This window comes from Rattus norvegicus, chromosome 19 (genome assembly GCF_021556685.1).
Source record: "Rattus norvegicus strain SHRSP/BbbUtx chromosome 19, alternate assembly SHRSP_T2T, whole genome shotgun sequence".
NCBI classification, from domain to species: domain Eukaryota; kingdom Metazoa; phylum Chordata; class Mammalia; order Rodentia; family Muridae; genus Rattus; species Rattus norvegicus.
In genome coordinates, this window is record NC_141552.1 from 27970098 (window position 1) to 27994730 (window position 24633).

Below are 24633 nucleotides of genomic sequence, written 5' to 3' on the forward strand. Positions count from 1 at the left end.
GGGAACGTCGATTCTGGAGAGACTAGAGTGAAGGAATCTGGCCTTTCGTCTCAAAGTAATGATGGAGAAAGACAGCACTTCTGGGGAATGTTGAGTAAGTTCTGGGCAGTGTATTTTGAGCTTCCTGCCAGGGGGGCTGCAGGCTTAAGCTGACCTTTCTAGCAATGGGCCACAGCAACTGGAGCATCTGAAAAGGAATTGAATTTCCACGAATATCACAATTCCTTAAAGTCAAGGATTTCAGAACTTTAGTTTCCCCATCCCCACTGGGAGGATATGGTAAGGCCAATGCTTTCATACTGTGAACTTCTGGTCTTTACTTTTCAGTTCATTTGGTATGTTACATTGATATAATAACACCATCAGTGGTCATGGAGGGTCCACCTTTTCTGAGTTTAGACAGGGCAGCAATGTATTTCACTATCATTGCTTCTTTAAATACAGTGGGTATCTGACAGTAGTAACAGGGAGAGATTGTGCTCCAGGCAATAACCTTATGTTCTTAGACCTTCTCTGATTTCTTCTAACTGGCAGGGTCATCGTTTGCTTTATACATTAGAGGTTGTATGTTACAAACATTTTTCTACAATACCAAAACTATTTGGAATGTGTAGACCAAGATTCAGCCTGTAACCTATTCGCACTTCTGGGGCATTTGGTATTTCACATAGGGACACTGATAAGTCTATTGAACATATCCTCCCTTGGAAATGCATTTTAAATCCAAAGTTGTTGCCTTAGAGTATCAGGGTAGGACATCTGAGTGTCTCCAATCACTCAAGTTTTGTGGATGGTGAATTTATCATCTAAGTTCTGAAGACACAGGGGTGAGGGTCCTGAAACCAAGCTGTACCCTGTTCAGCTGACAATAATCCTGGAGAAGCCATCTCCATGGTAGATGTAAGCACGTGATGTACGGAATAGGGAACACCTGGCTGCTTACATCTCTTGGTCTCTATAGAGTAGTGGGAGAACTGAGATCCCCTGAGGAGGCCTCTTAAGCATAGACCAATCGCCTAGCAGTGACACTGGGTTCCTGGCTTGTTCTCCTGTTTAGGCTTCACTGAGGTCTATGAACACTCTATGCATTCTCCCCATGCAGGTTAACTTGTGTTCTTCTACCTACAGACGCTGGGAGAGAAACATCATCCCCTGGCACTGATCTAAGCAAGAATCAGGCCATGAAGGAAAAGGAGAGGCTGATTAAAGAGCTGCAGCTCATTACCGAGGAGAGAAATGACCTGAGAGATCGCCTGAGGTTTCTGACAGAGAGATCTATGAAGAACAGGTATGAATCGCTCCAAATGCTCTTGTTTCATTCCTGGGTCTGCAAGGTCACCTTTTTCTTATCCTGTTAAGGTTTTGGGTTCTAGAAAGCTGTGCCTCCCTAACCACCCTGTGCTAAACCTCACCTCCCATATAGTGGAGATTCAGAACCTGACCCTTCCTGAGGAGCAAGATGGAAAATGGACTCATCTGCTTCCATTTATTTAAAAGCAGAACTTGTGGTCTGAATGAAGAATTCAGGGATAAAGTCAGGGAGAGTGAGTTCCCAGTGTGCATTTGCAAAGCCCTTGACAGCTGGTGGCTATGCAAGATTGTAATTGCAGTGAGTTTATGGTGAGTCTCTGTACTTGCTAGGCAGGGGACTGAGTGCTGGAAGATCCAGGCAGCAGCCTGGGGTAATATAGGACCCACCCTGAGTTCATATATTCCTTAATGCCGATGTTCATTGTATTCTATCATTTGGGGCCAGGCCACACTTCAGGCCAAATCCATATTATGAAGACCTGGAGAGAATGGAGGAGGCGGTCATGTCAATTCTGCACAACTTAGAGATGGAGAACACTGAGGTCCATGAGAACAACCATAAGCTGAAGAAGGAGATTACCTTCTCTAGGTAAGTCCTGGTCAGAAAGGCTATCACTTGTGGAATGGCCATTTCTGACTTTCTTTTTCTGGATTGGACGGTCTTCAGCTCTGGTTCTATCTCTTGTGCTATTTACCCATCAGTGGTCCAGGGTCATTAGGACTCAGTTTTCAGTTCCATAAAAGACTGTTCCTCATCCCAGGATTGTCTAGGCATCTTCAGAAGACTCTAGAGAGAACAGTACTGATTGAAGTCAGCAGAAGGTTATTAGGCTGCCCTGGACCTATGGTGTCACACCAGGTTTTACAAAACTCAGTGCGTGGACCACATGGTTAGCATGACCTTCTCTTGGTTCTACTGACCTCCTTTGAGGGTGTTGGCCCACTACTAATTGATGTTGGCCCCATGCATTGGGCTTTCATGGATAGTTGTAGATCCATGTTCTTTCTCAGAGGTGTGGACACTAATTGGTGTCAGGCCAAGCAAACAATTTATTCTTCCCCGAATTAACTCTTTATGGTTTGTGCAGCAGCCTTATATGTATCAAGATGCATTTTATTAAGTCTTCATGGGTATCTGGGACCTGGTATAGTTAGTGGGACTTGGGAGTAGGAATGGGAGAAAGGGCCAGCATGATCTTACTATGCAGACTGTATTTCCAGAAACCTGCTCAGCCAGCTCCTGATGGAGAACACATGTAGGAAGAAGTTGGTCCCACTGAAGCAGGAGAACAAGGAGGTACATCTTGATTGTGCACTGAACCAGAAATATTTGGTTGACTTCAACAAGAAAGATAAAGACCATCAACGGCCAGAACCAGCATTATCAGGTAGGGACGAGCAGATGTGTTAGCTTAACAATATCTGATAAAATTTGCCAATTTGATACATCTTTGCTTCTCTTACCACCTTTCTAATTTACACTCACAACCAGCCAACCACCTCATGTAATGGAATTGTTCATTGCTCTGCCTATGCACAAGTATTCTAGGAAGTTAACCACTTTTCAGAAACTGAATTATTGTGCAAGCATATTTTGCTCCTGTTTTTGAAGCTGCAGTCTAGAAATGGTGACAGATGAATAACATATCTCATTATTGCATATCCATGTGATAGATTGTATCCTATGTAGAGTTTTGAACAATTTCTTGGTTCTTGAACAATTGACACTCTGTGGTCATGTGACCTCTTGTGTAGGAAGCACCTTTGTGATAAGAACCAAGTGCAAATGTCAAATTAGTACTTGTCATTGGCTTTATCCTTGGTGACATATGGACATCTCCTTTCTTCCTGCAACCCGATGAGGTCTCTTGCCATTGCCCTGTTCTTGGTTTGCACTGGTATAAGTCTGGGTCCCCTATTGGCAGCCCACATTACTGTGAGGCTTGCTGGAGATTTTGCCCTGCCTGCAGAGTAGGCAACAATGATATCAGTTAAAAGGTCCATGTCGACCGTCCAATAGAACTGAGGTGGTAGAAGGCAGCATTCTGACAGCTGGCTTGCATTTCCCCACCAAATCAGTGTCTGAAAAACTGCCTTCCTCTCCCAGGTCTCAGAAAGTGCAAGAGAGCTGGAATTGGACTCACACCAGTAAGAGAGCTTCCTGAAGAATAAGTTGCTTTCTCAGGAGTCCCTGATGACCAACATCCTGAATGGTAACATTTTTTGGATGAGTATTCATCCTCTGCGTTAATTTGTCATTTCTTAGAGACCCTAAATTTATATAACACTAAGCCAGCCTGACTGATTGAGGTCTTACTCACTTTCTTCTTCAGAAAACAGCACTTGAGAGACAACTTGGGGGACCGCCTTTCATTATGTGTGCTAGAGGAGAAACAGCAATACGTCTGTGCTTCTAAATATTCGTTAAGAATATGCTTTTAGAAATATTTTTGTTATGATTTTAATTGAAGTTTTCTTTTTGTTGTTTCATATTTATATGTTCTTGTTACTATTTTTACTTTAAAATATTTTTAAATATTTTTATTCATTTTAATCCTGTTTTGTTGTAAAAATGTATTTGTTATGAATAAAAATTGAATTCTATCTCTTGACTCTTAAGACCATCTTTCTTACTCAAGGGTTCTGTCCCTTCCTGTGGACCTAGAACTGACAGCTACAGATGGATCTCTGCATGTTCCATGGAGCCTGGGCTAATAAGTGAATTCAAAGTCACCAAGGTGTACCCAGTGTGACAGTGTCTTTTGTGTGGATAATGTGGCTGTTTCTCGGACACACACTTTATGATGTAATCACTGACATGCTTTACCCAAATGTTAGGGTCCTTGTGGTTCTTCTGAGAGAGCAGCAGATGCTCTACCCTGTGAGTCATCACCACAGCTCCTGCAGGTGGCTTTTGTTATTCCACAGGAGGTGCTGTATTAGGTGGACAAGATCACCTATGATTAAATAGAGAGATCTCAGGAGATGTGTATTCACAGGGAACTTACTGAGCCGACATGCTCAATGTGTTAGCTTGCCAGGCATCCCTACAGAGCTCTGGTGTTCCCACTCCTCATTGTGGGTCAGGATCATCCTCCAGCACCACTTAGTTTTCATATTAGAGCAGATCTTTCACCTGTTATCAATGATGACCATATGTATTATGCACATCTGATAAAATACAGAATAGAAACTAGATCCTGTAAGCCAGCTTGGCATATTGTGTTCTATTGATAGCAAGAAACGTATCTTAATCTAAGCAGTTTAGGGAGAAACCTCAAGAGCATACATAGTGAATGCTTCCTATAGCTGTGAACACAGGTTTCTTTTGGAGAGCAGGCCTGTGCAGGCCCAGAACCTAGGTTGGGCAGTTCAAGCTACCCTTTTTCCATGGCCAAACTGGGATCATATTGAGAATATATTTTTTCCAGGTGACTGATTTCCAATTTATGGAATTGAACTAACTTACTGAGAGTGGAGGTGACTCACAGAGTTAAAGTACAGAAGGAGCAATCCAGAATGTCCACAAAAACTTGCTGTCACCCCAGGGCTTTAAAAGCTCAGCAGCTAGAGAAGCAATGTAGTATTTGGTTATTCTCATGCTTCGGTCTAGTCATTCATTATAAGCTGAACATGACACAAAAAGAATCATCTGTGTCAATATAGAAGCTAGTTGTAACTAGATTCACCCCACACTATCACATCACTACCGTATTTGAGGTTCTCAGTTACTATCTAAGAACCTGGAAGAGGCCTGGGTCTTGCTACACATACTCATGATTTATGTCTTCATGACACTGTGTGCTTTGTTCTGTTGATGCTACCATTGGCATACAACACCTTGGATACTTTGTGCTGACATCTGTGACCTTAGACAATAGTTCATGTCATGCCTAACCTGAATAAACTGTCCTTAGAGTACAATGTGGTATGAGGGGCCTTCTTTTCCTATGAGATAGCAAAACATTTCCAGTCTTCAGTCAAGTCTGTCAGCCATTGTCCAGTGCCTGTCTTGAGATGTCCACCTTTTCAGCTGAGAGTCTTCATCCAGGCTGCTCTGTAATTCTGTAGAAGATTAATAGGTCCCAGCCCTAGGATTTAATTCAGTGTGACTGCACTTGCCGAACATGCTCAAAGCCCTGTGATCCACCCTAGCCCTCTGTGCTTTAGAGAAAAAAAATAAAGAACGACATTGCACTTGAAATTTCTCCCCCAACAAAAGGAGAGCCTGCATAGGGCCTTTAAGTAACTCTAAGCCCCAGCTTCCCCACAGCTCCCTCCATTGATTCAATTATTGATCTGTTTTCATTATAGCTCACTTTATTTTTGGTGTGCAAAGAATATGCACCATGTCAGTAAAGTGTGTGTGTGTGTGTGTGTGTGTGTGTGTGTGTGTGTGTGTTTGTATGGGGAAGGGTCCATAGTAGAAACTGTCCAGCTGCATGCAGACTCATGTTACTACTGCCCCATGGCACCTTGCAGGGAGCACTGAAATGGTGGCTACTTTAATACAACCTAAACCGGGTGTGCATGGTTTGCAGTGAGATTGTGATGTCATCCCCACTGGAGAGAGCAGCAAAAGCTTCATTTATTACATGCTAATTTTACCAAGGTGAGGCAAAGCCTCATCTTATAGAGTGTCTGGTAGGATTTGACAGCAGGAAATAAATTCAAGGCTCAAATCAAATCAATCAATTACAAACAAAGAGAAAAATACAAAGAGTCAAGGGAACCACGAGCTGTGTGTTGGTTTTTTGTTTGTTTGTTTGTTTGCTTGCTTGCTTTTTTTTTTTTTTTTTTTTTTTGTTGAGAAGGTCCACCAGAGAGACAACCTCTTCCTCAAACAAACTATACACCAGAGAGACAATACCTAAATGACAAAATTAGAAATAAAAGGGGGATATAACAATAGACAACGAACAAATTCAACAATCCTCCCTGGTTTGAGTGCCCCGGGGAAGTTGGGAAGCCATTTTTCCCTATCCTGTGTGACTTTCCCTGCATAGTGAGCTCTCCTGCAGGAGATGCTTTCACATGCTTCTTTAAAACCACCTGTTCCTCAGATCCAGATCAGCTGTGAAAACAGGCTTCTTCAAGATAGTGTGAGAGCTACCCCTCCCAGCTCAGAGCTGCAACTCCATAGGATCCTCCACTCCCAATGCTGTGTGGGTCCCATGGAGAAGTCAGAGCAAAGTGCCCCTTCTGAGAAGTGACTTAGAACAGAAGGTTCAGAAGTGACAGTCAACCCCCAAGTGCTTCTTCCAGGAGAAAGCAACCAGCTCTTCTTATGAAACAGTGTAGGCTCCCACATGACCCAGGTCTGTGACTGGGAAAGATTTTCTGGAGCTTAGTTGCCCTGTCACAATGGGGCTACATTCTTGATCCATGCTCATTCCTACAACAAAAGGTCCTCCCCCTCCCTCCCAGGCCTTCAGTTGAACCGAGGTCCTTCCAGGACCAACAGACCTGAGAGAACAGAGTGCATCTCAGGGGAGAGAAGAGGCCCGAATAATTTTAAATGGGAGAAAAACCCCATATCCGCCATCTAACAACATTAGGGTTTGTGCATATGTGGACTTCAGAACCTTAAGGTCAGATTTTCTGATAACAGCTGCTGGTGAAGATGAAGTCTGCTGTGGGTGGGGTTGTCCCAGGCAGGGAGGGGATCTGACTCTGCAGGCCTGGCCAGCTTCTTCATTCTCCTGAAACTAAGTGTTGGTCAGCTGTAAATCTGAAGTGAGAGTTGGTTTTTGTCAACTCAAATGGATGAATTTCAAGTCTCACACACTATGTGAGACACACATTTACCCACAGGGGATTTGAACTCACTTCTATAGAAGTGACTGGGGCGAACAGAGGGAAAGCATTCTCTCCTTTAGCATTCTGTCTGTATCAGAGACGATGGGGACTGGCTTCCTGGACAGACATGTCCAAGCAGACACACCGTGTAATGGGGGAAAACTGAGGTAAGAAATGTCCTGGGGACAGTGATTTCAGATTGTGCCTTCAGCCAAAAATCTCTGTTGCCATTAAGTCAAGCAGCCTTGGGCCTCCTAAACTTGTCACTATGTCAGGATGTCTCTGCTCTCACACCTGCATCAGGTCCTCCTCAGATGAAGGCTTCTCAAAAAAAAATTATATATATATATATATATATATATATATATATATATATATCAATGTTTCTAAACCTGTGGGGTGAAACCACTCACAAATTTATATCAGATATTATAATTTATAAGAGTAGCAATATTTGTTATGAAGTAGTAATGGAATAATTTTGTGCTGGGGGTCACCAAGCATGAAGAGCTGTATTAAAGGGTTGCATCAGTAGGAGGGATTTGAACCACTGCCATAGAAGCTGACACATGGGAGCAGACTCCTCATGTGAGTAGAGACCCATGGCAAGGGATACTGTGTCCTACCTTAGGAACCAGAGGCAGAATCTATCCCAGGAGTCTGTGGGTCACCTTGTCTTAAATTCTCCCAGGGTCAAGAATAGCATTGATCATCTCAGCAGAGTCAGCTTGCACAGCCCACATCAGGCCCATGGCTTCCCTTTACAGAGAAGGATGTGGGTCTAAGTGACAGCCAGTGAGACTGAGGGGACTCTGACACTCATTTGCTTTGAGCTGTGGTTTCTTCACCTGTAAAATGGGGGTGTTTCTGCTGAATTGGGTTGTTGTGGAGATTAACAGAACATACAACCTGCTCAGTGTCTGCCTGGCATGGACCCTGCTGGTTAAATGGAAGCTGTCGATGGTGATGCATTTAAAAGTAGAATCTCGAGCCCCATAGTGTTAGATGTCAGGCGACATACAGGGGTTGTAAGGGTTTTGTGATTCCAAGAGAGCCTTGAATTAAAACCAAAGGATCTTGTTTTAAATTAAAAAAAATCAAGTATAAAGTGCCAATATGAAATAATCATAAACAGAAATGAGCTAATTCCTGGAAGTCATTTAGTTTTACATTTTCTGCTTCTATTTTCAAGGCATCTAGAGTAGCACAGTACGAGATCCTAAGGCCTTCTATTATGGTGCTACCCATTCATTCCTCTCTCCTTGAGGACTTCTCAGGTGACTTAAGAAAACCTGATTTCCTTTCAGATTGTCCCCAGCTGCTGTGATCTCTCTGTCCATGGGCATTGCCAAAAGCTGCAGAGCCAATGTGTTGTTTTACAACACAAAATTTCCAGACATCAATTTTACCAATGAAGTCTCAGGAGTCAGATGCTGAATTCAAGTAAAGCTCCCAACTGTCCTTCCTAATTCACTGTTCCCCCAGAAGAAGGGCATTGTAGCTCCCTCTGCACGCTTTCTTAAAAATCCTTCAACTCAAAGACTTTCCATTGCCCTACTTATCTTCATTTCCTATCAAGTTGTGCCTTGATCTGCTCTAGACCTAAGTGCCCTTTAGCTTTGCAGTAAAGGTGTGAGGTAGGTGAGCTGAACAGTAATAAAGTCCATGTTCACAGTAAACAAAGAGCTCTTGCATTAAATGTCTGTGCCCTGTCGATGCTATACCACACAATACTTTTTCATTAAATAATACATTCAGGGTGATCACAGTGTGATCAAATATTTTGTAACATAACTTAGTAATGTTCTCTCTATTACATAAGTCAAGTACTATCCTGTGTATTCTGGTCTTTTTCTGTCATGTCTGTGTTCATCACCATGGGAATCCCAAAGAACATCAATCCTGGGCTTTTGAAACTGTTGCATACAGCCAACCGGGGACCAAAACTACCCAGGAGACTACTGATACTTGACACACATAAAGTCACCTCCCTATTTTCATATACTTTATGGCAAGAATTCACCATTGCTGACCATGTCTCATTATCCAACGTGCTCCTAAATGGAAGAGTTGGGGTCAAGGAGGTCACTAACAAAGCACAAAACACCCATCTCAGATAAATATGTATGATTTTTTGAATTCAAACATCCATGGATGTCAGGACACAATTAAAAGTCCAAACATAAGGATAAGAGACATAGAAGAGAATTGAGATTTCCAGTTCATAGGTCCAGTAAACATCTTCAGCAAATCATAGCAGAAAACTTCCATAAGGTAAAGAAATAAAAGGCCATAAAGGTACAGCAAGCCTACAGAACGCAAATTAATTTAACCAGAAAAATTTCCTCCATTCACATAATAATTAAAACACTACATGCACACATAAAAGAAAGAATATTATACGGGGTAAGGTATAAATATCCAGTAACAAATGAATTCAGACCTATCTGATTTACACCAGACTGCACAACGGAGACTCAAAAAGCCAAAAATCCTGGACAGATGTAATGCACACCCAGGTTCTTATACCCAGCATATTTCGCAATCACCACGAATGGAGAAACCAAGACATTTTATGACAAATCCAAATTTAAACAATATTTTTTCTCTAAGAAAGCATAACCGAGGACAATAGGAGGAAAACTCCAAGAAAATGAGCTAAACTATACCCAAGAACAAAACCAAGAAATTAATCACCTCACAATAATTTAAAAAAAAAAAAGAGAAGCACACAAACATAATTTCCCCAAAACCAGAAAAAGAGGAGAAAGCAGCAACTATTGGTCTTTAATATCTAACCAGACCCTCTGTTACCAACCCCCCAGCTCCTAGGGACAAAACTGCCAGCCAAAGTGCATACAAGGATGGGTCTATGGTTCTAGGTAACTGTGTAGAAGAGGAGTGACTTAAGTGGAATCCATGTGGTGGGAGGCCATTGACTACCCTGAGGCCTGTTGCCCCACCAAAAGGAGATCCTAGAGGTGTGAGGTGGGAATGGGTATGTGTGGGTGGGGGAACACTGTCATATAGGCAAAGCTGAGCAGAAATGGGATGTAAGATTTGATGAGGGGAGTCTGGAAAGAGGGAAAACATTTGAAATATAAATAAATAAAATAACCAATTAATAAAAAAATAGCCGAAAATAAAATAGAAAGTGAAAAGGTAAAAGAAAACTGACACCAAAACAAAACTAAAGAAATCCCTGTAGTGTATTGGTCTAATTCTGCTTGTATTTAATGCTAATTTGTGGAACTCAAGACTGGTTAACCCCAAAGAAGCTGACCCTGCTCCCAGTTAACTGTGATTATAAAGAAGCCAACAGCCAACAGCTGCACAGCAGAGAGATGGGGGAGGTGAGCTTTGAGGGCTTTGCTAGAGAGGATCATGAGGAGGGAAGAAGGAAGAAGAAGCTGCCAAAGAATAAAGGAAGAACGAGTGTTATGGAGAAGAGAGAGGAAGAGGACAGCAGCCATGGGTTAAGGGAGAGGAGAGCCTGGCCCTGAGGGCTGTCCAAGTGGAACAAAGAGCAGCCAAGATGCTACACAGTCAGTAAGAGATGAGCGTTATTGTTTGGAAAGTAGATCTGATACCATGGAGGGCAGGCAGCTGCCCAGCTACTGTGCTGATTAGGGCATAGTACACATAAATTTAACACAATGTGTATAACCAGTAAGACAGCGCTGTAGAGGATCCTAAAAGGATTACTTTAGTTTGAAGGGAAAGATAAAATGCCAGAGGAAACAGGAAATAATTTAATAAAACTGTGACAGTCAATCAAAAGAAGCCAATAAAAACCACAAAAATTAACAAAATGACAAAATTTAATACATAGTTTTAAATAATCGGGGGCTGGTGATTTAGCTCAGTGGTAGAGCGCTTACCTAGGAAGCACAAGGCCCTGGGTTCAGTCCCCAGCTCCGAAAAAAAGAACCAAAAAAAAAAATAATATTTGCATGTCACTAAACTCAATTCCCCAGTAAACAGACATACAGTTAGCCAGAAACAGGATCACCATCATGAGAGATGTAGAGGATATACTAGGGAAACAGACCTAAGACACAGGTCCCTATAGCAATTCTGTGCAGTTTCTCTATCAATAAAAACCAACAAGCTCTAGAGGTAAATGTTTGTGTTAGTGCTGACCTACACCACCAGACATATATTTTCTTTTAAGTAAATAACAAAATCATGGGGCTTACAATGTAATCAAATATCCTGAAACGTGAGTTTGCAGTGTTCCCTACACTTTTTAAATCAAGTCTGACTACCATTTTGGTTGTTTCCAATCCTGTCTGAGTGCATCATCAAGGGAATCCCAAGGGAAATCAGAAATGGGTTCTTGAAGCTGTTGCACAGGGCCAGTATAGACCTAAGTACCACAGAGGAAACCTTGATTCTTATCACAAGGGATCATTCACCATCCCTCTTGTCACATAACTTATGGCAAGATGTCACCTCTCCTGACCTTAGCTTCTTCTCCTAAATGCTGCTGAAGGGAAGATTTGGTGTCAAGGGTTCTGGATTCAAACCACACCAACACTGAATTCATTTAAATAGGTGTAGTTCATTGAATGCACACACCAATACAGTTCAACCAGAGCAACAGCTCACAACTGTGTACTGGACATTGCTATGGCCCAGCTCATTGCAAGATCCACATGGGCTCATGCACAAGTGCTGGAAATGCTGCTGTCTATGGCCCTGACTCAGGGTTCTTATTTTCTTGGATTCTAATGGGTCCTACGTGAAACTCATAGTTGGGGAACTTGTTAAGATTAACAAATCTCATAACATACAGAACATAAGAAGGTATGTTACCAGCACCACACAGTTCAATGTCAGATTTTTTTGTTTTTCTTAGTTTGTTTCTTGGCATCCATGATGTGGAGGCATATTACAGAACAATAGGAAAGAGCTGGCTGCTGTGTAACAAATTTGCTGCTATTAAGGTAGGTATGGGGGCAAGACCTCAGCAGTAGCCCTTAAGATGGGAAGGAGATGATGTGTTTGATAACTGAAAGGAACTGCCTCAGCTGTGTTTCTCTGCCTGCTCAGTGCCCACTCAACATCACTCTGTCCCTGAAGAGGAACTCAAGGTCTGCCCCCTGCTGCCTGTGAGCCAGGACTAGGCACAGAAAGGCAAGGCCACAGTGCTGGTTTCCAATCCCTCAGTAATGCTGGATTTCCAATAATGTACTTGTATACACAAATACTGTGTGGTAAGTTGCAAAAGATACTAATCATTTCTCATATAGGGCAGCAGTTGATTGACTACAACTAATTCTATTTAAGAAAAGAGAAAGAAACCTGGCTCTTGTGGAAATATACAAAGAAATATCTATGGTGGTGGGGAATGAATTCTGCCATGGACTGAACTCAGAAAAGAGGGGTTGGAAGAAAGATGCATGGTTAAATAGCCCACCAGGTTCATATTGTGTCAACTTGATTTAATCTAAGGACAAAGAAGTGGAGTATCTCTGATGGCTTTCTTCTAATCCCTTGAAAGGATCCCTGGGGATTGGCCGCAGTACATCACACTTCTTGATGGGGCAACAACACTCAAGGAAGCTTGAGACTGTCATAGGCACAGTATTATGCTACATATACAGAGTAGATAATACTAAGATGTTCAGATGGTGGTATCCATTTGTATGCACTCTTAATGTGGACCTAAGGAAAGAGAGAGATCAAGGTCCTTAGAATAGAAAGATCAGTTCCAGTTTTTTTTTCTACCATTCCAAACTGAACGGCTGGTAGGGAGAGAATGGTAGATAATCGAGAATTAGTAGATGATGCTTTGAATGAAGTGTGGGTTTCTGTGCTGGTTTTAGACAGGATCTCAAGTATCACATGTTGCCCTCTCCCTGGCTGGCCAGGTTCACTCTGAGCTCAGATGAACCTCTTTCCACTTTCCAATACATAGGCTTACAAGAGTGGCCTCCAAGGACTGTGAGGACAGCATTAGCCTTTGACAGTTGAGGTGTGTAACCCACAACTATAGTTTTAGCCACGTTTTCCCATGTCTACCAGCTATTTCAGATTGTTGCTGTTAGATGCCTGACAATCAAGGACACAGAAAAATACCCTGATAGAGAGCAAGGACATGGTGATCACATCCTTGCCTCTTCTGTATGTTCTGGTTGAGGTCTGTTAAAATTCCAATATTGCAAAAATCTTTATATAGGGCCCATCACATTAAGGGTCACTATGCACTGTTCTATCTAAAATGGCCTAATCAGAACTGACTACCATATAACACTTCCTGCAGTCCTCATATGAGAGAGAAGCTTGAGCTTTTTGTTTTGACTTTTTCTCTTCTCTTTCTTTCTTATTTTTTGCTATATAAGTTGCTATATGAATTTGCCCCCAAAATTTGAACTACGGAAGTGATCTATCAGTGTTAATGTGTGCATTCTATAAAGTATTCATTATTTACTATGATAGATGGTTTTGTGTTTGGTGGGGTGGCCATTTCCCAGTGTACAGGTGCTGGGACCTTGCTCTATCCACTTAAAGGATAAGCACCATTTAGCCGTTTATGTGCATCCCCTATATCTCTTGACTATTTTATTTTTCTGATAAAAGCACATGATGTATCTTACTCAGGCCTGTGAGCAATGCTCCTTTGGTAACATTGGTAAAGAGAAGAGAACCCCATAAGCAGCATGAGGTTCCCTTCACTCGTGGTCCCAATATTGCACTTTCCTCTGCCAACTGGTCTCCACACTTTTCCTAGCACCATAAAGTCATCAACTCTTTCTCCTAAGGAATATTCTGGCAATTGTCGATTGCTAAGCACATGACTTCATGAGTGTTCCCCTAATACACACGCATGTTGTAACCTACCATGCAGACTATTTCTTGATGTGATTTAAAGCACCTGTACAGAATGAGACAGGAGAACTTTTGAGTGCATATTCAAGCTGGTGTGAAATATCAGGAAGTTTTAATGGCTAACATTGGTGAATGAGGACAATTTGAGTTAGGATGAGACATTTTGGGGCAAGATATGGAAGGAAACATTCATTTAGATGCATAAGAATTACTAAGGTTTTTATAATCAAGCCTTGAGGAAAATTTGGCTTTGGAAGCAGGAGATGCTCAGTGACTCTGCCCCAGGAAAGTCTCCTGGAAAGGGCACCTCTGCTTATGCTCAGTACAGGGAGAACATTAGCAGGGAGGCAAAGTCTGCTCCCCATGACATCTGCTGTCCCTTCTTGGACATTCTATTGTCTCCTAGAGAGTTCTGGCATCCTCTGTGATGTCACCAGTGTTGTAGTGACAACCAGTGCCCTAGTTTCTCTCAGTCTGAGTCTGGCGGTTACACCCTAAGACATGTTTTCCCGTCTTCGCAACCGTTGTGGGAGGGGGAACGTCGATTCTGGAGAGACTAGAGTGAAGGAATCTGGCCTTTCGTCTCACAGTAATGATGGACAGGGATAGCACTTCTGGGGAATGTTCAGTAAGTTCTGGGCAGTATATTTTGAGCTTCCTGTCAGGGGGTGCTGCAGGCTTAAGCTGACCTTTCTAGCAATGGGCCACAACAACTGGAGCATCTGAAAAGGAATTGAATTTCCATGAATATCACAATCCCTGAAAGTCAGGATTTCAGAACTTTAGTTTCCCCATCCCCACTGGGAGGATATGGTAAGGCCAATGCTATTATACTGTGAACTTCTGGTCTTTACTTTTCAGTTCATTTGTTATGTTACATTGATATAATAACACCATCAGGAGTCATGGAGGGTCCAACTTTTCTGAGTTTAGACAGGGCAGCAATGTATTTCACTATCATTGCTTCTTTAAATACAGTGGATATCTGACAGTAGGAACAGGGGGAGAATTGTGCTCCAGGCAATAACCTTATGTTCTTAGACCTTCTCTGATTTCTTCTAATTGCAGGGTCATCGTTAGCTTTATGTATTAGAGGTTGTGTGTTACAAACATTTTTCTAAAATACCAAAACTATTTGGAATGTGTAGACCAAGATTCAGCCTGTAACCCAATGGCACTTCGGGGTTTGGTATTTCAAACAGGGGAATTGATAAGTCTGTTGACCATGTCCTCCCTGGAAATGCGTTTTAAATCCAAAGATATTGGCCTAGAGTATCAAGGTAGGACATCTGAGTGTCTCCAATCACTCAAGTTTTGTGAATGGTGAATTTATCATCTGAGTTCTGAAACCACAGGAGTGAGGGTCCTGAACCAGCTGTACCCTGTTCAGCTGATAATAATCCTGGAGAAGCCATCTCCGTGGTACATGTAAGCACGTGATGTCCGGCATAGGGAACACCTGGCTGCTTACATCTCTTGGTCTCTATAGAGTAGTGGGAGAACTGAGATCCCCTGAGGAGGCCTCTTAAGCATCGACCAATCGTCTAGCAGTGACACTGGGTTCCAGGCTTGTTCTCCTGTTTAGGCCTCACTGTGGTCTATGTACACTCTATGCATTCTCCCCATGCAGGTTCACTGTGTCCTTCTACCTACAGACGCTGGGAGAGAAACATCATCCACTGGAACTGAGCTAAGCAAGAAGCAGGCCAAGAAGGAAAATAAGAGGTGGATTAAAGAGCTGCAGCTCATTACAGAGGAGCGAAACGACCTGAGAGATTGCCTGATGTTTGTGACAGAGAGATCCATGAAGAACAGGTATGAATCGCTCCAAACGCTCTTGTTCCATTCCTGGGTGTTCAATGTCTCCTTCATCTTATCCTTTTAAGGTTTTGGGTTCTAGAAAGCTGTGTCTCTGTAACGACCCCTTTTTAAACCTCACCTCCCATATAGAGGAGATTCAGAACCTGACCCTTCCTGAGGAGCCAGATGGAAAATGGACTCATCTGCTTCCATTTATTGAAAAGCAGAACTTGTGGTCTGAATGAAGAATTCGGGGATAAAGTCAGGGAGAGTGAGTGCCCAGTGTGCATTTGCAAAGCCCTTGACAGCTGGTGGCTTTGCAAGATTGTAATTGCAGTCAGTTTATGGTGAGTCTCTGTACTTGCTAGGCAGGGGACTGAGTGGTGGAAGATCCAGGCAGCAGCCTGAGGGGGTTCATCTCAATGCTTGACTAGAAGGTCTCAGGCTCAGGCCTGTTTGTTATTGTCTGTGTGTCTTGCCCTCTGAGACAGCAATGGTGCATGCATTTCTCCTGGTTCTCACAGTGCTCTCTGTTTCCATATTTCTCTTTCTCTGTTTACATTTCTCTTTATTTGTGGCTGTGTCTCAGTCTGTGTATGTGCATGTGCACACATTCAAATGCATATGTATAACATTTATATGTTTATATTTCCCTCCAAATTTGAGTCTACGAGTCTATGTCTTAGCCTGAGTATTTACCCATGCTACACTTTCGTGGAGATGTGAGTGCTTTGTTCTGGGAGCCCCACTGTCAACAGCACAGTTCTTTGACTGTGTGGTCACATTTGTCTGTACAGTTGTATCCATTGGGCAGATTATTATTTTGTGGCCAGATGTGATCTCAACTCCATAATTATGTGTAATGCCTGTCTCTACACTATTAGTTATTCAGAATGAATAATTCCTGTTGTCAAAACAGGAAAAATCAAATCACATTTTCTGGGTGTGTAGGGGAGTACCCGGAAGAGCTGTGGCTGAGGCTTTTGATAACATAACTGTCTTGACTCCAGGTCCAGTCTTCTGTATTGAACAAAGGGAGCCATGGAACCCTCCATCTGGATGCTGAGCTTCCGGTGTCCTGGCCCCAGAATAACAAGTTTCTGAAGCTGAAGAAGATCCCAATATATAGAATTCAGAAGGTGTCCTTCCAGGGCTGGGGTAGTACAGGACCCACCCTAAGTTCATATATTCCTAAATGCTGATGTTTGCTGTATTCTATCATTTGGGGCCAGACCCCACTTCAGGCCAAATCCATATTATGAAGACCTGGAGAGAATGGAGGAGGTGGTCATGTCAATTCTGCACAACTTAGAGATGGAAAACACTGAGATCCATGAGAATAGCCACAAGCTGAAGAAGGAGATTACCTTCTCTAGGTAAGTCCTGGTCAGAAAGGCTATCACCTGTGGAATGGCCATTTCTGATTTCTTTGTTCTGGATTGGATGGTCTTCAGCTGTGATTCTATCTCTTGTGCTGTTTACACATCAGTGTGCCAGGGTCATTAGGACTCAGTTTTCAGTTCCAAAAAAGACTGTTACTCATCCCAGGATTGTCTAGGCATCTTCAGAAGGCTCTAGATAGAACAGCACTGATTGAAGTCAGAAGAAGGTTTTAGGCTGACCTGGGCCTCTGGGGTCATACCAGGTTTTACAAAACTCAGTGCGTGGACCACATGGTTAGGATGACCTTCTCTTGGTTCTACGGACCTCCTTTGAGGGTGTTGGCCCAGTACTAATTGATGTTGCCCCCATGCATTGGGCTTTCATGGATAGTTGTAGATCCATGTTCTTTTTGAGAGATTTGGATCCTATTTGATGCTTGGGCCATAAAAATTTTCTTCTTCCCTGAATTGGCTCTTTCCTGTTTCTGCAGCAGCCTTATATGTATCAAGATGTATTCTACGTCTTCATGGGTATATGGGTTCTAGGGTTGTTAGTGGAACTTGGAAGTAGGAATGGGAGAAAGGGGCAGCAAGATCTTACTATGCAGGATGTATTTCCAGTAACCTGCTCAGCTGCTCCTGATGGAGAACACATGTATGAAGAACTTCGTCACATCTATGCAGGAGAGCAAGGTGATACAGATTGATTGTGCACTGATACAGAAATATTTGATTGAATTGAACAGAACGATAAATATGAATAGGAGAAGACCAGAAACTGCCAGACCCCAGCAATATCTGGTAGGAATAAGCAGCTGTGTGAGCTTAACAATATCTGATACCATTTTCCAATTTCATACATCTTTGCTTTCCCCTACAAGCTTTCTAATTTACACTCCCAACGAGCCAATCATGGCCTGTAATGGAATTGTTCATTGCTCTGTCTATGTACAAGTATTCTGGGAAGGTAACCACTTTTCAGAAACTGAACTATTGGCAAGTATATTTTGCTTCTCTTTTTGAAGCTGCAGTCCAGAAATGGTGACAGATGAATAACATACCTCATTATGGCATGACTGTGTGATATGCTATGTAGAGTTTTGAACAAGGTCTTGGTCCTGTGACAAATGACATTTTGTGGTCATGTGACCTCCTAGGTAGGAAGCACCGTTGTGGGATAAGAACCAATTGCAAATGTCGAATTCATCCTTGTCATTGACTTTTTTTTTTATCTTGGTGACATGTGGACATCTCCTTTCTTCCTGCAACCCAATGAGGTCTCTTCCCATTGCCCTGTTCTTGGTTTGCAGTGGTATAAGTCTGGGTCCCAGATTGGCAGGCCACATTACTGTGATGCTTGCTGGAGATTTTCCCTGCCCGCAGAGTTAACAACAATGATATCAGTTAAAAGGTCCATGTCGACTGTCCAATAGAACTGAGGTGGTAGAAGGCAGCATTCTGACAGCTGGCTTGCATTTCCCCACCAAATCAGTGTCTGAAAAACTGCCTTCCTCTCCCAGGTCTCAGAAAGTGCAAGAGAGCTGGAATTGGACACACCCCAGTAAGAGAGCTTCCTGAAGAATAAGTTGCTTTCTCAGGAGTCCCCTGCTGACAAACATCCTGACTATTAACAACATTTTTTGGATGAATATTCTTCCTCATAGTTAATTTGTCATTGCTTAGAGACCCTAAATTTATATATCACTAAGCCAGCCTGACTTACTGAGGTCTTACTCACTTTCTTCTTTAGAAATCACCACTTAAGAGACACCTTGGGGGACCGCCTTTCATTATGTGTGCTAGAGGAGAAACAGCAATACATCTGTGCTTCTAAATGTTCGTTAAGAATATGATGTTTAGGGGCTGGGGACTTAGCTCAGTGGTAGAGCGCTTACCTAGGAAGCGCGAGGCCCTGGGTTCGGTCCCCAGCTCCGAAAAAAAGAACCAAAAAAAAAAAAAAAAGAATATGATGTTTAGAAATATTCTGTTATGATTTTCATTGAAGTTTTCTATTTGTTGTTTCATAGTTATATGCTCTTGTTACTATTTTTCATTTTTAAAATACTTTTAAATATTTATATTAATTCATTTTAATCCTGTTTTGTTGTAAATTGTATTTCTTATCAATAAAAATTGATTTTAATCTCTTGACTCTTAAGACCATCATTCTTATTCAAGGGTTCTTTCTGCTCCTGTGGACTTAGAACTGACAGCTGGAGATGGATCTCTGCATGTTCCAGGGAGCCTTGGCTAAATAGTGAATTCAAAGCCAGCAAGGTGTACCCAGTGTGAAGTGTCTACTGTGTGGATAATGTGGCTGTCTCTCAGATGCACACTTTACTATGTAATCACTGCCATACTTTACCCATACTGTCATGTGTTCTGCTCACCTTAACATATAACAGTCTGCAGCTCACATTCATTGTTGACCCTGTGCCCCACATATTGAGTAATATACACTCATTGCTGTACAGCTACAGAAAAATTGACAACATTCTCAAAGGAATACAGAAGTCATCCTAATGGAGAACCATGTGCTTCAGCTTTTCTTGCAATACAGCATCGATATTTACCCCAGAGATTATGACCTTCAATGTCATGCTGGGAAACAGGTTTTGACAGATGGTCTTGTCCTTGACCAGAAGTATGCTGTGTTTTTATTGATGTAGATTAGACTTACTTTTATCATTTATGTCAATGGGTCTTTTTTTCTACAGTCTGTCTGTGGCCTGTCCTGGGTGAATTTCCCTCATAGTCCAAAGGAAGGAATCCCATTCCCCGTTGTATATTATTGTTAGGGACCACGTGGTTCCTCTGAGAGAACAGCCGATGCTCTAACCTCTGAGTCGTCACCACAGCTTCTTCAGGTGGCTTTTGTCTTTCCAGGGCATGTGCTGTATTAGGTGGACAGGATCACCTCCAATTAAATAGATCTCAGGAGATGTGTGTTCACAGGGAACTTACTGAGCCGTGCGTGCTCAACGTGTTAGGTTGCCAGACATCCGTACAGGGCTCTGGTGTTCCCACTGCTCATTGTTGGTCAGGATCATCCTCCAGCACCACTTAGTTTCCATATTAGAGCAGATCTTTCACCTATTACCAATGAGGACCATGTATATTATTCACATCTGATAAAATACAGAATAGAAACTAACTTCCTTTAGGCCAGCTTGGCATAATGAATTCTTTTGATTGTTAGCAAGAAACTTATCTTTATCTAAGCAGTTTAGGGAGGAACCTCAAGGGCATCCATAGTGAATGCAGCCTGCAGCTGTGAACACAGGTTTCTTTTGGAGAGCAGGCCTGTGCAAGCCCAGAACCTAGGTGGGACAGTTCAAGCTACCCTTTTTCCACGGCCAATCTCAGATCACATTAAGAAAGTATTTCTTCCAGGTGACTGATTTCCAATTTATGGAATTGAACTAACTTACTGAGAGTGGAGGTGACTCAGAGAGTTAAAGTACAGAAGGAATAATCCAGAATGTCCACAAACAGTTGCTGTCACCCCAGGGCTTTTAAAATCTCAGCACCTAGAGAACTAATGTAGTCTTTGGTTATTCTCAAGCTTAGGTCTTCTACTCATTATAAGCTAACCATGACACAAAAAGAGGCATCTGTGTCACAATAGAAACTAGTTGTCACTAGATTAACACCACACTATCACATCACTACCGTGTTTGAGGTTCTCAGTTACTATCTAAGAACCTGGAAGTGACCTGGGTCTTGCTACACATACTCATAATTTATGTCCACATTGTCAGCTGAGAGTCTTCATACAGCCTGCTCTGTAATTTTGTAGAAGATTAATAGTGTTCTTGTGAGCACAATGTGATTAGGAAATCGGGGGATCCCAGGAACCTCTCTGAATTCTAGCCCTCCATGCACTGTCAGATGCAGCCAGAGGACAAGGGGCTGTCGGTTCCAGGACTCTCCACATCCCTGCTGGGGTGCCATGCCCAGACTGGAGAGTGAGGGTCGGTCCTGCTGTCCCCAGTCCCTCATGCCCAGAGCCTATCCACTGGCTGGCTGGGCTTGGCTTTCCTGTGCCTGGCCCTCCTTTGCCCATCCCTGCCCTGCCTTGCCCTGCCCTGTTGACTCTCACTACTTAGGCCAAAGAATTTGAGATTTGGGCTCTCTGGCCCTGCACTCAGAGCCTCTGGGAAGCAAGGAGACCCAAAGGGACAGACCCCAGGCCTGGCCCTGGAGTCCTGCATCTCCCCCTACCCAGAGGTGTATTCCACAGTTCTCCACTCCAAGTTTAGTTTTCAGGGACCCCAGCAGGTGGCGCTCGTTGCTGAGCCTCACATGTGAGCCTGGGATAGTGGTGGGATGTAAAGTGCTGGAAGTCTTTCAGAAAATCCAGGCTTTTCTCAAACTCTCTGACCATCCAGCGCCCTCCCTGGTTCACCCACCCTGTGGAAGGTGGGAATCCACTTTTGGATGTCCTGTGTGACTTTCCCTGCAGAATGGGTTCTCCTGCAGGATATGCTTTCACATGCTTCTTTAAAAGCACCTGTTCCTCAGACATAGATCAGCTGTGAAAACAGGCTTCTTCAAGTCAGTGTGCGAGCTCCCCCTCCCAGCTCAGAGCTGCAACACCATAGGATCCTCCAGCCCCAGTGCTGGGTGAGTCCCCCAAAGGACTTAGAGCAAAGTGTTTCTTCTGAGAAGTGACCTTAGAACAGAAGGTTCAGAAGTGACAGTCAACCCCCAAGTGCTTCTTCCAGGAGAAAGCAACCAGCTGTCCCTTTGAAACAGTGGTGGCTCCCACATGACTCAGTTCTGTGATTGGAGGAGATTTTCTGGTACTTTGTTGCCCAGTCACAGTGGGGATACATTCTTGATCCATGCTCATTCCTACAAGAAAAGGTCCTTCTCCCCACCCAGGCCTTGAGTTGAACCCAGGTACTTAAAGATCAACGGACCAGAGAGAACAGAATGCAGTCCAGGGGAGAGGAGAGGCCAGAATGATCTTAAAGCAGAGAAAAGCCCCATATCGGCCATCTAACAACTTTAGGGTTTGTTCATAGTGTGTACTTCAGAACCTTAAGGTCACATTTTCTGATAACACTGTTAGGAGAAACAGAAGTCTACTGTGGGTGGGATTGTCCCAAGCAGGGAGGTGATCTGACTCTGCAGGCCTGGCCACCCTCTGTGTTCTCCTGAAAATAACTGTTGGTCAGCTGTAAATCTGAAGTGAGAATTGTTTTTTGTCAACTCAAACAGATGACATTTCAAGTCTCACACACTATGTGACTTTACACACAGGGGACTTGAACTTACTTCTAGAGAAGTGACTATGGGCCGTCAGAGGGAAACCATTCTTAACTTTAGCATTCTGTCTGTATAACAGTCTACAGGGACTGGCTTCCTGGACAGACATGTTCAAGCAGACTCACATTGTTATGGGGAAAACCTGAGGCAAGAAATGTCCTGGGGACAGTGATTTCAGATTGTGCCTTTAGCCAGGAATCTCTGTTGTCCTTAAGGCCTGCTAAAACATGTAACTAGTTCAGGGCATCTCTGGTCTGACAACTGTTCCGGGTTCTCCTGAGAAGAAGGCCTTACTTTAAAAGTATTTCACAGATGCCCTTCAACAGAGGAATGGATACAGAAAATGTGGTACATCTACACAATGGAATATTACTCAGCTATCAAAAACAACGAGTTTATGAAATTCGTAGGCAAATGGTTGGAACTGGAAAATATCATCCTGAGTGAGCTAACCCAATCACAGAAAGACATACATGGTATGCACTCATTGATAAGTGGCTATTAGCCCAAATGCTTGAATTACCCTAGATCCCTAGAACAAACGAAACTCAAGACGGATGATCAAAATGTGAATGCTTCACTCCTTCTTTAAATGAGGAAAAAGAATACCCTTGGCAGGGAAGGGAGAGGCAAAGATTAAAACAGAGACTGAAGGAACACCCATTCAGAGCCTGCCCCACATGTGGCCCATACATATACAGCCACCCAATTAGACAAGATGGATGAAGCAAAGAAGTGCAGACCGACAGGAGCCGGATGTAGATCGCTCCTGAGAGACACAGCCAGAATACAGCAAATACAGAGGCGAATGCCAGCAGCAAACCACTATAGGTCCCCTATTGAAGGAATCAGAGAAAGAACTGGAAGAGCTTGAAGGGGCTCGAGACCCCATATGAACAACAATGCCAAGCAACCAGAGCTTCCAGGGACTAAGCCACTACCTAAAGACTATACATGGACTGACCCTGGACTCTGACCCCATAGGTAGCAATGAATATCCTAGTAAGAGCACCAGTGGAAGGGGAAGCCCTGGGTCCTGCTAAGACTGAACCCCCAGTGAACTAGACTGTTGGGGGGAGGGCGGCAATGGGGGGAGGGTTGGGAGGGGAACACCCATAAGGAAGGGGAGGGGGGAGGGGGATGTTTGCCCGGAAACCGGGAAAGGGAATAACACTCGAAATGTATATAAAAAATACTCAAGTTAATAAAAATAAAAAATAAAAAAAAAAAGTATTTCACAGAGCAATGTTTCTCAACCTGTGGGTCGAGACCCCTTCCCAGGCCCTTTTTTTCTGATACTTTGCCTATCAGATAAGTTGCATATTATGACTTACAAGAACAGCAATATTAGTTACAAAGTCGCAATGAAATAATTTTATGGTGGGGGTGACCACAGCATGAAGAGCTGTATTAAAGGGTTGCATCATTAGGAGTGATTTGAACCACTGCCATAGAACTGACACATGGGAGCAGACTCCTCAGCTGAGTAGAGACACACGACAAGGGATACTGTGTCCCACCCTAGAACCCAGAGGCAGAATCTATCCCAGGAGTCTGTGGGTCACCTTGTCTTAAATTCTCCCAGGGTCAAGAATAGCATTGATCATCTCAGCAGAGTCAGCTTGCACAGCCCACATCAGGCCCATGGCTTCCCTTTACAGAGAAGGATGTGGGTCTGAGTGACAGCCAGTGAGACTGAGGGGACCCTGACACTCATTTGCTTTGAGCTGTGGTTTCTTCACCTGTAAAATGGGGGTGTTTCTGCTGAATTGGGTTGTTGTGGAGATTAACAGAACATACAACCTGCTCAGTGTCTGCCTGGCATGGACCCTGCTGGTTAAATGGAATTTGTTCATGGTGATGCCTTTAAAAGAAGAATCTCTAGCCCCATAGTGTTAGATCCCAGGTTGTGGGGAGCAGGTGTGGCGGCAATCCCAAGATGGCGCCCGGGACTGCTGCCAAGTCTTATGACTAGCACCTGACTTCCTCATACATCCAAAAGTAAGCCACGCCCATCGTGTGAGCTGCGCAGGCGCACCATGACACAAGATCAGGCCATTTGGCGTGGACCTATGAACTGAGACTATGTAGACTGGACTGATGGGGTGTGGTTACTGGTTTTTTAGTAGGGAGTGTCCTTGGGGGTAGGAGACTGCTGCTTGCATGCAGAAAGAAAGGTTCCTGAATAAACTGCTTTGAGAAGAACTTCGTGGTGTCTCTCCTATCTGCAGGA

The 24633-nt window shown here is 43.3% G+C and overlaps 1 protein-coding gene and 1 long non-coding RNA gene across 2 annotated transcripts; both read left to right on the forward strand.

Moving 5' to 3' along the window:
* Positions 1 to 1134: 1134 nt before the first annotated feature.
* On the forward strand, positions 1135 to 3915 carry LOC147999330 (disks large homolog 5-like). Its single transcript, XM_087596593.1, has 5 exons — positions 1135 to 1288; positions 1757 to 1900; positions 2533 to 2699; positions 3419 to 3524; positions 3645 to 3915. Exons 1-4 carry the CDS (start codon positions 1182 to 1184, stop codon positions 3481 to 3483), a joined length of 483 nt encoding a protein of 160 aa, XP_087452719.1. The 5' UTR covers positions 1135 to 1181; the 3' UTR covers positions 3484 to 3524; positions 3645 to 3915.
* A 12784-nt stretch (positions 3916 to 16699) lies between these two features.
* Positions 16700 to 19277, forward strand: LOC147999331 (uncharacterized). Its single transcript, XR_015643944.1, has 2 exons — positions 16700 to 17120; positions 18647 to 19277. It is a non-coding gene; the product is annotated as an uncharacterized LOC147999331 (long non-coding RNA).
* Positions 19278 to 24633: the final 5356 nt, after the last annotated feature.

What these genes read in the sequence shown, in the direction of transcription:
- LOC147999330 (XM_087596593.1), top strand. Translation starts at nt 1,182, where the DNA reads ATGAAGGAAAAGGAGAGGCTGATTAAAGAGCTGCAGCTCATTACCGAG. An exon ending in GAGAGATCTATGAAGAACAG is followed by an intron (nt 1,289 to 1,756) that starts GTATGAATCGCT and finishes ATTTGGGGCCAG; the next exon opens with GCCACACTTCAGGCCAAATC. An exon ending in GCCAGAACCAGCATTATCAG is followed by an intron (nt 2,700 to 3,418) that starts GTAGGGACGAGC and finishes TTCCTCTCCCAG; the next exon opens with GTCTCAGAAAGTGCAAGAGA.